Source organism: Cetorhinus maximus, chromosome 17 (assembly GCF_964194155.1).
Source record: "Cetorhinus maximus chromosome 17, sCetMax3.hap1.1, whole genome shotgun sequence".
Taxonomy (NCBI): Eukaryota; Metazoa; Chordata; class Chondrichthyes; order Lamniformes; family Cetorhinidae; genus Cetorhinus; species Cetorhinus maximus.
This window is the reverse complement of record NC_135895.1, coordinates 33,238,509-33,252,090: the sequence shown is the minus strand read 5'-3', so window position 1 is coordinate 33,252,090 and position 13,582 is coordinate 33,238,509. Positions and strand designations below refer to the sequence as shown.

At 40.9% G+C, this 13,582-nt stretch overlaps 2 protein-coding genes across 3 annotated transcripts in view; one reads left to right on the top strand and one right to left on the bottom strand.

Annotated features, from left to right (window-relative positions):
- eif2b3 (eukaryotic translation initiation factor 2B, subunit 3 gamma) overlaps positions 1-13,582 on the bottom strand; it is a 113,013-nt gene that overhangs the window by 86,684 nt on the left and 12,747 nt on the right. For both annotated transcript variants that reach the window (XM_078560949.1, XM_078560950.1), the window contains exons 3-4: positions 12,477-12,619; positions 546-705 (exon numbers count right to left, since the gene is read on the bottom strand). In XM_078560949.1, coding sequence (XP_078417075.1) covers positions 546-705; positions 12,477-12,619 — 303 coding nt within the window. The remainder of the gene's footprint in view (positions 1-545; positions 706-12,476; positions 12,620-13,582) is intronic.
- Positions 10,381-10,774, top strand: LOC144692750 (histone H2B 1/2-like). Its single transcript, XM_078561836.1, has one exon. It carries the CDS (start codon positions 10,381-10,383, stop codon positions 10,753-10,755), a length of 375 nt encoding a protein of 124 aa, XP_078417962.1. The 3' UTR covers positions 10,756-10,774.

Here is a 13,582-nt window from a genome sequence, read left to right as displayed (position 1 = left end):
AGGGCTCAGCTCTGCAGAGGAGACACAAGATGTCCGCTCATGCAATTGATCTGTCAGCTGTCTAGCAGTGCTCATTCAGTTCTGGCAGATTAAATTATTATAATGAGGCTCTACGATGAAAATTAATTGGGCTTGCACTGAATCCAACAGGTGGATGGCTGGTTTGCAAATACATGCCTTTTGCCCAATGAAAGTGGAGAGATGAAAATTTGTTCCTAATTTCTTCTCCCACTAAAAGGGTGAGGATAGATTTTCAACTTGCCAACCCAGTGTAAATCTGGTGTAACAGATGGACAACCGATCTTACATGCTGACAGATTTTCATCTCCACTGATTTCAATGGGCATTGATGGTTAAATCCACACCACCAGTTTTGCACCAGGTGGTAAGATGAAAATTTAGCCCATTGTCTCCATCAGCATAAAAACAACACTTGTGCAACATTGAAGAGACTTCCATAAGGAGTTTGTGATCTACTGTTAGACTGTCTGCTGATACTTAAAGAATCAATTGCTCATGTTTTTTCCCTCCTAGGAAAACTTTACCTTCTTTATTTTTTCCTTTCTGGCCTGGCACAGGTTCAGTAAAATCATGTGCCTTACGCATTAGCATCGACACTGTGGCATCATGTGCACGGAACAGGTCTATCACTTCGTGCAGAGCTGCATCAGTGATGAGGTCACAACTGACCACCAAAACATCTGTCTGTGAAAAGAAAAACAATTTTCAACTTTTATGCATTTCAATTTTTAATACAACATGCACGTTTTGCCTAGAACATGGCCCTTCTGGAATAGAAATGAGAAAGGAACAAAGGAAGAAAAAGGACAAAAAAAGAGCTGAAGTTATATAGTTAAAAGCAAAATACTGCTGCTGCTGGAAATCTGAAACAAACAACAAAAATTGCGGGAAAAACTCAGCAGGTCTGACAGCAACTGTGGAGAGGAAGACAAAGTTAACGTTTCGAGTCCGTATGACTCTTCATCAGAACTAAAGAGAAATAGAAATGTGATGAAATATAAGCTGTTAAAGGGGGGGTAGGACAGGTGGAACTGGATAGAGGGCCAGTGATAGGTGGAGGCAAAGGAGAGATTGCCAAAGATGTCATAAACAAAAGCTCAAAGGGGTGTTGACGGTGGTGATATTAGCTTAAGGATGTGCTAATGATGACATGAAGGGTAGAATGCAGGATGAGCAAGTGACAGATGGCCCTAGTGGGGGTGGGGTGGGGGGAAGGGGTCAAAATAGGCTAGAAGGTGGAGATAAAACAATGGGTGGGAATAAATTTTAAAAATAATAATAGAAATATGTGGGAAAAGAAAAAATATATACATAAAAAAATACATAATAATTATTAGAAAAAAGGGGATCAAAAAGGGGGTGAGGATGGAGGAGAGAGTTCACGATCTGAACAACATTGTTGAACTCAATGTTAAGTCCAAAAGGCTGTAAAATGCCTAATCGGAAGATGAGGCGCTGTTCCTCCAGTTTGTATTGAGCTTCACTGGAACATTGCAGCAGGCCAAGGACGGACATGTGGGCATGAGAGCAGGGTGGTACGTTGAAACGGCAAGCGACAGGAAGGTCTGGGTCGTGCTTGCGGGCAGACCGAATGCCGACAGGGGGGTGAAGGGAAGATGTGTTTGGTGGTGGTATCATGCTGGAGTTGGCGGAAATGGCGAAGGATGATCCTTTGAATGCGGAGGCTGGTGGGGTAAATAAGGACAAGGGGGCCCCTATCATGGTTCTGGGAGGGAGTGGAAGGTGTGAGGGCGGATGCCCGGGAGATGGGCCAGACACGGTTGAGAGCCCTGTCAATCACCGTGGGTGGAAAACCTTGGTTAAGAAGGAAGATATGTCAAAAGCACTGTTTTGGAAGGTGACATCATGGAAGGACTCCATCCCATTCTCTCATCGCATCTGTTCTGATGATGCCACTTCACTCCCCCGTCAGCATTCCGTAGGGACCGTTCCCTCCGGGACACCCTGGTCCACTCCTCCATCACCCCTTACACCACAACCCCTTCCCAAGGAACCTTATCATGCAACCGCAGAAGGTGCAACACCTGCCCCTTTACTTCCCTCCTCCTCACCGTCCAAGGGCCCAAACACTCCTTTCAAGTGAAGCAGCACTTCACTTGCACATCCCTCAATTTAGTCTACTGCATTCACTATTCCCAATGCGGTCTCCTCTACATTGGAGAGACCAAACGCAGACTGGGTGACCGCTTTGTGGAACACCTTCGGTCTGTCCGCAAGCATGACCCTGACCTTCCTGTCACTTGCCATTTTAACGCACCACCCTGCTCTCATGCCCACATGTCCGTCCTTGGCCTGCTGCAATGTTCCAGTGAAACTCAATGCAAACTGGAGGAACAACATCTCATCTTCCAATTAGGCACTTTACAGCCTTCTGGACTTAACATGGAGTTCAACAACTTCAGGTCAGGAACTCTCTCCTCCATCCTCACCCCCTTTTTGATCCCCTTTTTTCTAATAATTATTATATTTTTCTTTTCCCACCTATTTCTAATATTATTTTTAAAATTTATTCCCATCCATTGTTTTATCTCCATCTTTTAGCCTATTTCAATCCCTTCCCCCCACCCCACCCCCACTGGGGCCATCTGTCACTTGCTCATCCTGCTTTCCACCCTTAATGTCAACATAAGTATCCTTTAGCTAATATCACTACCGTCAACACCCCTTTGACCCTTTGTTTATGACATCTTTGGCAATCTCTCCTTTGCCTCCACCTATCACTGGCTCTCTATCCAGCTCCACCTGTCCTCCCCCCCACCTTTAACAGCTTATATTTCACCACATTTCTAGTTCTCTTTAGTTCTGATGAAGAGTCATACGGACTCGAAACGTTAACTGTCTTCCTCTCCACAGATGCTGTCAGACCTGCTGAGTTTTTCTAGCAACTTTTGTTTTTGTTTGAGGTTATATAGTGCCTTTCAAATCAGAATGTGCCAGCGTGCTTCACAGGTCACTAAGCCCTAATTGTTTTTTTGTAGTCAAATCTAGCAGCCAACTTGAACATATCAGATCTCAAAAGGAGCAAATGAGATAAAATAACCAGGCATCTATTCTTGATTATACTGATTGAGAGATACATAATGGCCAGGAGACCCCCTCTAAAGCTTCCTTAGATTGTGGCATCATATCTTTTATGCCATCTGGACATATTAAAGTCTCATCTAAAAGACAAGGATAATGAAACATTCCCTCAGTGTGCACTGCAGTGTCACCCTAGTTTGTGCACTGCAGTGTCACCCTAGTTTGTGCGCTCAGTTCCCAGTGTTGAGCTTGAACCCACAATACACTTACTTAGTGGAATGCTATACTAATGCAACAAGCCATTTGTAAAATATGCTTTAGGCATAAATTAGGGTATCATAACCAAAATGTACCTTAATGATTTGATCAACAATGCATATTGTAGATAATTAATGCACCTTGACCTGAAGACAGAAGTGTAGATTGTCAACAAGTTTCAAAATGGAAAAAGGGTCACTCCAGCCTGCTCAGATGCACGACAAATTTTTAGCCTTTGGTAATATGCACGAAAACCAGTTCTACAATCTTATACCCGGTACACAGAAATATAGAAAATTGGAGCAGGAGTAGGTCATTCGGCCCTTGAAGCTTTTAGAGTCTCAAAATCTATTTCCTTCTTAAATTTCAGTGACTTGGCTTCCACAACCTTCTTCTTTAGAGAATTCCACAGATTCACCACCCTCCGAATGAAGTTTCTCCTCATCTCAATGGCCTGCCCCATATCCTGAGATTGTGACCCCTTGTTCCCTGTCAGAACATTTTATGTTTCAATGAGATCCCCTCTTATTCTTCTAAACTCCAGTGAATACAGACCTACTGGATTCAATCTCTCCTCAAACGACAACCCTGCCATCCCAGTAATCAGTCTGGTGAACCTTCACCGCAAGCCCATGTAAAGTATATCCTTTCTTTGGTAAAGAGACCAAAACAGCACTCCATGCTCCAGGTGTGGTCCCACCAAGGCCCTGTACAGCTGCAGTAAGACATCCTTGCTCCTGCATTCAAGTCCTTTCGCAATGAAGGCCAACATGCCATTTGTTTGCTGCACCTGCATGCTTGTTTTCAGTGACTGGTGTACAAGGACACCCAGGTCCCTTTGTACATCAATATTTCCCAATCTGTCACCATTTAAATAATACTCTGCCATTCTGTTTTTCCCACCGAAGCGAATAACTTCACATTTATCCACATTACACTGCATCTGCCATGTATGTGCCCACTCACTCAACCTGTCTAAATCGCCTTGAAGCCTCTTAACACCCTCCTCACCACCCACATTCCCACCAAGTTTCATGTCGCCAGCAAACTTGGAAATATTACATTTGGTTCCTTCATCCAAATCATTGATATATATTGTGAATAGCTAGTGCCCAAGCACTGATCCATGCGGTGCCTCATTAGTCACTGCCTGTCACTCTGAAAAAGACCCATTTATTCCTATTCTCTGTTTCCTGTCTGTTAACCAATTCTTAATCCATGCCACTATATTACCTCTAATCCCACATGCTTTAATTTTGTACACTAACCTCTTATGTGGGACTTTATCAAAATCCAAAATACACCACATCCACTGGTTCTCCCTTACCTATTCTGCTAGTTACATCTTCAAAAAAACTCCAATAGGTTTGTCAAACATGATTTCCTTTTCATAAATCCATGTTGACTTTGTCTAATCCTGATGATTCTTTTCCAGGCTTCCTGTTATTACATCCTTTATAATAGACTCTAGCATTTTCCCTACTACTGATGTTGGGCTAACCGGTCTGTAATTCCCTGTTTTCCCCCTCCCTCCTTCTTTAAGTAGTGGGGCTACTTTTGCCATCCTCCAATCTGTCAGGACTGTTCCAGAATCCTCAGAATTTTGGAAGATGACAAACAACTCATTTACTACTTCCATGGTCAGCTCCTTTAGTACCCTGGGATGCAGACTATCAGGCCCTGGGGATTTATTGGCTTTCGGTCCCATTAATTTCCCCAGCACTATTTTTTTAGTAATACTAATTTCCTTCAATTCCTCCTTCTCAATAGGCCCTTGGTTCCCTAGCATTTCTGGGAAGTTATTTGTGTCTTCCTCTGTGAAGACAAGACTAAAGTAGTTGTTTAATTGCTCAGCCATTTCCTTGTTCTCTATTATAATTCTCCCGTTTCGGACATTTGTCTTCACTAGTCTTTTTCTTTTTACATACTTATAGAAGCTTTTACGTTCCTTGCAAGTTTACTCTCATAATCTATTTTTCCCCTCTTAATCAATCTCTTGGTCCTCCTTTGCTGAATTCTAAATTGCTCCCAATCCTCAGGCTTGCTACTTTTTCTAGCAACTTTATATGGCTTCTCTTTGGATCTAATGCTATCCTTAATGTATTTTGTTAGCCATGGTTGGGCTGCATTTCCTGTTGTGTTTTTGTAGCGGAAAGGAATGTGTAACTATTGCAATGCATACATTTGTTCCTTAAATATTAGCCATTGCCTATCCACCATCATGCCTTTTAATGAAGTTCTCCAAACTATTTAGGCCAACTCATGCCTCATACCTTCGTAGTTTTCTTTGTTTATATTTAGGACCCTAGTTTTGCATCAGATTACTTCATTTTCCATCCTCATGAAGAATTCTATCATGCTATAATCACTGTTCCCTAAAGGACCCCGCACAAGATTATTAATTAACCCCTTCTCATTGCATAATACAAAATCTAGGATAGCCTGTTAGTTGGCTCCCCGACATACTGGTCTAAAAATACCCAGGGATACACACTCCAGGGTTTCATCCATTATAGTATTGTTGCTAATTTGGTTTGCCCAGTCCATATGTAGATTAAAGTCAAGATTACTATAGCACCCTTGTTACGTGCGTCTCTAATTTTCTGTTTAAAGCCGTCCCCTACCTTATCACTACTGTTTGGAGGCCTACAGACAACTCCCACCAATTCCCACCCCTTGTTGCTTCTTAGCGGCACCCAGATGGATTCTACATCTAGATTTTCTAAGCCAATATCCTCTCTCACTATTGCACTAATTTCATCCTCAACTAATAACGCCACCCCACCTCCTTTCCCTTTTTGCCTGTTCTTCCTAAATATCGAGTACCCTCGGATATTCAGTTCCCAGCCTTGGTCACCCCACAGCCATGTCTCCATAATCACAACCATATTGTACCCATTTGCATCTTTTTGTGTTGTTAATTTGTCTACCTTATTGCAAATGCTCCGTGCATTCAGATACAGTGCCTTTAGACTTGTCTTTTCAACATTTTTACATATCTTGAGGCAACACATTAAACTAATATTGGCTACGATAGCAACAGGTTTGAATGATTTATCAGCACCATCTACAATTTTTGTGGGTTTTTAACTCCTATTTTTATCCTTGTCTTTTCTCCTTTCTTCTCAGTAATAGGAAAACGAACAGCAACTTTAACTGTACGTAGACATTGCATAATCCAATGAAACAGTTACTAAAAGATCAAGACTGTCAGAAGTTTTATTGGGATGATGAATGTCTATCGTCAGCTCAGATAAATTGATATTTCTCTTTAGAGTGCTTATTGCATGTTGCACAAATGTGTTGTCCCATGCGAGGCACCAATTTGCTCTTCAACAATTCATGCAAAGCCTTTCTCGGTTAAGTAATACTGTATAGTTCCAACTCCTGCACCATCAGCTTTGGCATTGTTTATTTGCACAGATCATTTCGACACCATGGCCCAGATGTTCTGAGGAGCGGCAATTATCACTAGATTGCCACCTGCTTGAACTTTCCCTCAACTCGAGCCTGCTCCACGTTTCTGGCCAGCTTCTGAGCCAGCTTTATCAGAAATGTGGAGTGCAGCGTACCCTGGAAAGCTCTGTTGCAGCCAAGTAGAGTCAGGGAAAGACAGGATGCGCCCTTTTTTAATGGCACTAGCTCTAATCAGAGACATTTGCGGAGGGTCTCGGCGAACCGGAGAATTCCCCTTTGGAAATTGAAACTTCCTGGGCAATTCTTATGTAGGTCAGTGCATCAGGACTTCTGCAGGGTCATCTGCAGTTGTACGTCTGGTCTCCGACCCTCCAGAAACCAAAAGATTTGGGCCCATATGTCACAAAATTCATTTTAAAAGCTATAAAAAGTGATGAGTATGGGTTATATACTGAAAAAAAAGCTTGTTTAAAATAAACATTTTAAAATAAATACAAAGGTCTAACAGCAGTGGAATATATTGGAGCACCAATATATGCACCATAGGTAGCTTGGATGTTTAAGCTTCTGATGCTACATATACTGCGTTATGCAACTGTGTTGCCAGAGACAGGGTTACTCTGTACTACTCGTGTGAAGTATTTTTTTTAGGAAGCAGCTTCCAAATGGCAGCTATCTCCAGAACCTGTGGTCTCTGCTGGGATTACATCAGGAGACCAGGAAGAGCTAAGGGAACTAACATTATTGAACAAGTAATCGTACTTTCAACAAAGGTAAGAAAAAATATAAACAAAATAATGGTATCAATGTAGAGAGTCCCTCTTTAAAGCATTTGATTTATTTATTTGGTAACTGAGAAGGATTTCACATTATCCAAACCACATTACAGTGCATCACTTAGAAATTGCATTTAATGAGCAATTACATTTTTTTTCAAGCTGCACTTTATAAGCAGAGTGAAATATTGTATAATTTAACTGGGTGAAGACAAGTTAAGTTTTCACTAAATTAAATGAAGCAGCAGAATCAGCCATTCAAAGCTAAACAGATCAGTAATTCTCAATGGCATAATGAAGGAAATAAATCACAGTGTAGGCACTCCATAAACATTAGAATGTCACATTTTCTCTCGTCAGCTGGTGCATAGTATCAGTCACACTGAAAACAAAAGTAGTCTTTAAAAATGTTAAATTAAGACTGGATCAACATTTTCAAAAAAAAAAACTTTAGAGAAAATATATTCCTTTCAACTTCCTTTCCACTGCTTCACAGACATGTCTTTTCAGGTTAGGAAGTCCAGTGAATTAGCACTGATAAACATCACTTTCAGCCTGGATGCAACTCCGGAGGCATTGATCATTTTGAAGTTCCCTACTTACTAACTGATTACTTCTGTGCATTCTTCTTCCCGTTAGTGATATTTTATATTAATCATCAAAAAAAAAATCAAGAAACCTTGTCCCAAGACCTTTTTATCCCATACTTATAAAAAAAAGTCTTTCACATAGCTACAGAAATTACACTGTCTACAGCTTTAAAATGAATGTATATATTAAATCAAATGAGAAAAACTAATGTGTCAAAAAATGTTTCTAGCATTTTCAATTCTGATGAAAGGTCATTGATCTATACAGCTAACTCTGTCTCTCTCTCCACAGATGCTGCCTGACCTGAGTATCTCCAGCATTTTCTGCTTTTCTTTCTTAATTGATCCTATTCTTACAATAAGACTCCACATTTATAGATGCTCCAAGTTCCAATGCAATTCGTTTACAAGTTTTCAGAGATATTAAGTTATATGTATACAGGCTAGGAGTTCTGCGGCGAGTAACTCACTTCCTGACTACCCAAAGCTTGTCCACCATCAACAAGGCACAAATCTTGACAAGAAAGCTTGACATCATCCAGGACAAAGCAGCCCGCTTGACTGGCACCCTTTCCACAAACATTCACTCCCTCCACCACCAACGAATAGTGGCAGCAGTGTGTACCATGTACAAGGTGCACTGCAGAAACTCACCAAGGCTCCTTAGGCAGCACCTTCCAAACCCAGGACTGCTGCCATCTAGAAGGACAAGGGCAGCAGGTACATGGAAACACTACCACCCGGAAGTTCCCCCCAAGACACTCCTCATTCTGACTTGGAAATATATCGCTGTTCCTTCACTGTTGCTTGGTCAAAATCCTGGAACTCCTTCCCTAACAGCACGGGGACTGCAGCTCACCACCACCTTCTCAAGGGCAATTACGGATGGGCAAGAAATACTGGCCTAGCCAGCGACGCCCATATCCCGTAAATGAATAAAAAATAATCTAATACCTAGAATGTTTCAGTTTGAGTTATTTCAATAAAGTTAAACTTTATTACATTTTTAAGATTAGACTTGAAAATACTACCACTCCTGCCCCGCCCCCAACTATTAACCACCTTTACCAAACTAAACCTTTGCCGGTGCCCCTCCATGAGCAATGACTAACAGGTGCACAAAAGACTCCCTCTGGTTATCTTTGTACCTAGCCTCCACTCAGCACCTCAACTCACACATTGCTTGTCACGTGAATAATCCCTCTTATACAAACTTTTATAGTTGGTTATAAGGAATTCGTAGAGAAATATTGCAATGAGTTCAGTAGGCACCATTCCACTCCTTAATTATTAAAATACAAGACGGCTGCATTCTATTATTACTTGTAAGTCACTGCAGTTTAGCAGATTATTAAACTAATTATTCAATACATTATACAGAAGGCTAACAAAGTGGAATATGGGATACAAACAAGACAAAAAGTGCAACTTTTTCATAAACAAGAATAAACAGTGAAAATTACTCCACTAAACAGGAGTGACTACACAGGATGCAGATATCATCAAGGTTTCCGATGTTCAACTTCTATACACTTAACAGAAATATTTATCTATCAAGAATTTAATTGGATTTAAATAAACAAGTTTTAGCATTGGGGGATGGAGAGAAAGCATCTTTAATTGCATAATTGTAAAGTGTATACAGGAGGGCTGGGATGAAGTGACAGTTTAATGTTCTGCTTGCACACATACAAGCCAATACAAACAGCAAGGTTGCCTGATTAAAGTTGCAGAAATGAAGAAGGGACAAAATCAGTCACCATTCACAAAGGTATTTGTTGTAACAATTCTTGTGTCTGTCTGATACATCAAGTCAATTAATGTCATGATTCTCAAGTCACTCATCAGTATCGAGTCAGTTTTTTTTCTTCCATATTGGATAAAGCCTAAGTCATAGTGGTTTTTCAATTGTAACCGTCCCCATTGTTTACAGTGGGTGTATTAGTGTTAAGGCAATTTGCAACACACGGTGGAAGGGGTCATCAAAAGATTTGCCTCCTTCTAAAGGTAAAGCCCATGAGAACGCAGGAAAGACTACCAAAGTAGGTAAATACAACTGATCATGTTAGGGTTGGTGTCCCAGTTGACTAAGCCACCGTTCCAGAACCTGATAGCAGAGATTCTGGAGAAGGGACACAACACAATACAGGGGAACAAGTTACTGCCCTTCATCCACCACCACCTGTACTCGCCATCCATAATGAGGAAAGCTCAATAAGCTGCAGGTGATATCACCATCATCCACTGGATCAGCCTGCACTACATCTGAACTGAAGATGGTTGATGAGAAGAAAGCAGCTCCCAAGAAGGGAGCCAAGAAAGCCTTAAAGAAACCATCAACAAAGGGTGGCAAGAAGCGGCAACAGTCGAGGAAGGAGAGTTACTCCATCTATATCTACAAAGTGATTAAGCAGGTTCACGCCGACACCGGTATCTCCTCCAAGGCCGTGAGGATCATGAACTCGTTCGTGAATGATATTTTTGAGCACATCACGGGTGAGGTTTCCTGCCTGGCCCATTACAACAAGCGCAGCACCATCAGCTCCCGGGAGATCCAGACCGCCATGCGCCTGCTGCTGCCTGGGGTACTGGCCAAGCACGCCGTGTCGGAAGGGACAAAGGCGGTGACCAAGTACACCACCTCCAAGTAAAACTCCACAATGGACTGAAAAACACATAATCCAGTCTCAGTAAACTGGTCCTACCCTGGCCATGGTAGCCGCAAGTTCACTGTTAAGAAGGGCTTTGTAGCAGTTCCAGGAGTTTTTAAAGAGGTCCAGAGAGAAGGAGTGGGGGACTGAAAGCTACAAGGCTGCCTGATTAAAGTGCAGAAATGATGAAGGGACAAAAACAGTCACCATTTACACACAGACACCATTTACACACAGACGCTTCGCTAAAATAATGAGTTTTGATGAAGGGCATAAACCTGAAATGTTATCTGTTTCTCTCGCCATAAATGCTACCAGACCTGAGTATTTCCAGCATTTTCTGTTTCTATTTCAGATTTCCAGCATCCACAGTATTTTGCTTGTGTACTAAAATAAGCACTTAAATGAGGTGCAAATAGCTGATTGAAACTGAATTACCCAAAATAGTCAGCAAATTTAATATGTTTTAAGTGGTGCCTATGTACTTGACTTCTAAAGTAATGGAAAATGGTTACTGCTATTTACCCTTTATAGACATCTGCTTATGATCAACGTGGATGGTCTAGGTGGTGAGGGTTATAGTTATTTTTTTACTTTTATTGCCCAATCATATTACACAAACTTATATTCTCAATCATATTTTAGAAAAAAATTTCTATCTACTCACAGTCCAGTAAAAATAATTTGCTGAAGTACAGCTCCCATAGCAGCTTCTCACCTATTCCATTCTCGACCCAAAAATTGTAAATGACCAAAGACCAGAAAAAACAATCCCCAAAATTGGCTCTAATAAAACCTATCCTCCAAAAGATTACTCTCTGGTACTTCCTTGTGCTCTCCAGCTTCATTAGTCAATGACTTGCTTGTGGAAGAGGAAAAGGAAGGTGAAATGAAGGAAGAAACCACAGAATGGCAAAGAGGTGACAAACAGGAGTTAGAGGTGTAAAAGGAAGGGAGGAGAAAAAAAATGTGAGGAGTGAGAAAGTTAGAAGCTAAGGAGGAAAAGTAAAGAAGGAAAAACCAAACAAAATGAATCAAAGCAAGAGTGAACAAATGAACAGACAGTCTGTCGTTTTTTTTGCAGGCTTTCTGGAGGGACACAAGAAGCTATGGGAATTTTTGTGGGCTCAGCCAAAGCATTTTTCCAACCACTGGATGAACAACAGCCCCAACATGCACAAGTACAAGAATCTTTCTGCAATTAAAATAATCCCCATTTTACTAATTTAGTTCAGCTGGAGCCTGGGAAGCAGCAGACTGAAATCTGCACACAGATTGGGTGAGAAAATAATGACATGTCGGCATGAGAAACGCCGAGAAGTCTTTTAAACAACAATTTAGTTGCACTCAAGTACTAAGATGGTTGGGAGAAAGTCTGAAGAAGCTAGAAAGCTACAAACAGAGGTTGGCAAAATAAGACATAGCGATGATTGCACAAATTGATAGGGGTTACAGAATAGTTCATTATATAAATGATTAGGAAAATATTAAAGAAACTGCAAAACTGGGCAAGAAACAAACAACTACGGAAAGAGAAATTTATTGCAGAAACACAGCAAGAGAGGCAGAGACACATGTACTCAAAGAGAAGTATAATATATTAAAAAATTAATTGTATTCTTTTGGGGAGGGGCATAAGCAAGCATTCTCTCATACTCTTAAAAACATGATAGTAACTGGTGGCCCCTTAACAGGGCTTTTACCTCAGAATAATGCACTACCTTAATTTTTTCATGTATCTGTCGTAAGGAGTCTGCAGTTCCCATGTCAGTGTCCTCAGGAATACATACTGTATCCAATTTCATTTTGGTGTCCATTTGTGGTAGCTGTTTTTGCACTTCTCTTGTTGTAACCACTATTACTTCTGGAAAAGAAAGAAAATCCTTTACAGTACAGCCATTCCTATTGGAAATGTATATATTGAGCACAGAACTTTCAAGTAATCAATCACCTATTCTTTTATAATTAATAACCTTACAATTGATGAGAAGGCTTAGCCAAAATCATAGAGAAATCTGAACAGTTTATGAACATGGTGTTACATGATACTGCAGGTTTCACCACTGATTTTTGGTGTGGTCTCAAAACCACTCTTTCCCACATAGCTCAAGTGAGATGATGGTATTATTGATGCTAAACTTATGGAGTGTCTGACATGCAGAGTGTGGTCCTCAGTTGCTTCCCAAAATAATCAGAAGTGTGCTTTGTCAATCAACAAACAAACTGCCAAGCTTGAAGACCTACTAACTAAACTGTACACAATGCACAGGGAGGAAGGCCACCTGGAATACACTTTCCATGTCAATGCCTGATAGGGCAAGACAAGAGGTCATTAGTGTACAGAAAGGCAAGACGGTTGCTGTGGTAATTAAGGCCTTTAGAGAGAGTAAGAAGAAACAGGGGAACATGTGAAACTAAAGTAGACCAACAGCACTGGATACACATAAGGAAAGAACTGCAAGATATAATAAACACAAGCAAGCAATTGTACATGCAAGCAAGTGATTGCTTAAGGTGAACAGGGAACAGTTAAAATTAACGGTAACAATGTAGTTGTTGGAGATTCCAGAGGAAAATGGATTGCTAGGATCTCCTGCAAGCACAAGTTGGAGCACCATATTGTATACTGCTTTCCAGATGTCCAAATTTGGAACTTAAGTGAACAGGTAGATACAATCCTCCATTATTGTTATCTCAATTTTTTAAACTCAACTCTTCTCTGGACTCCTGTTGGGCCTGTACAGTAAAGAGTTAACATCAGAAGCACCTGATACTGATGTAACTATAATGCAAAGTCACATGATTAAGTGCGATCTGGTGGGATGCA

What these genes read in the sequence shown, in the direction of transcription:
- LOC144692750 (XM_078561836.1), top strand. Translation starts at nt 10,381, where the DNA reads ATGGTTGATGAGAAGAAAGCAGCTCCCAAGAAGGGAGCCAAGAAAGCC.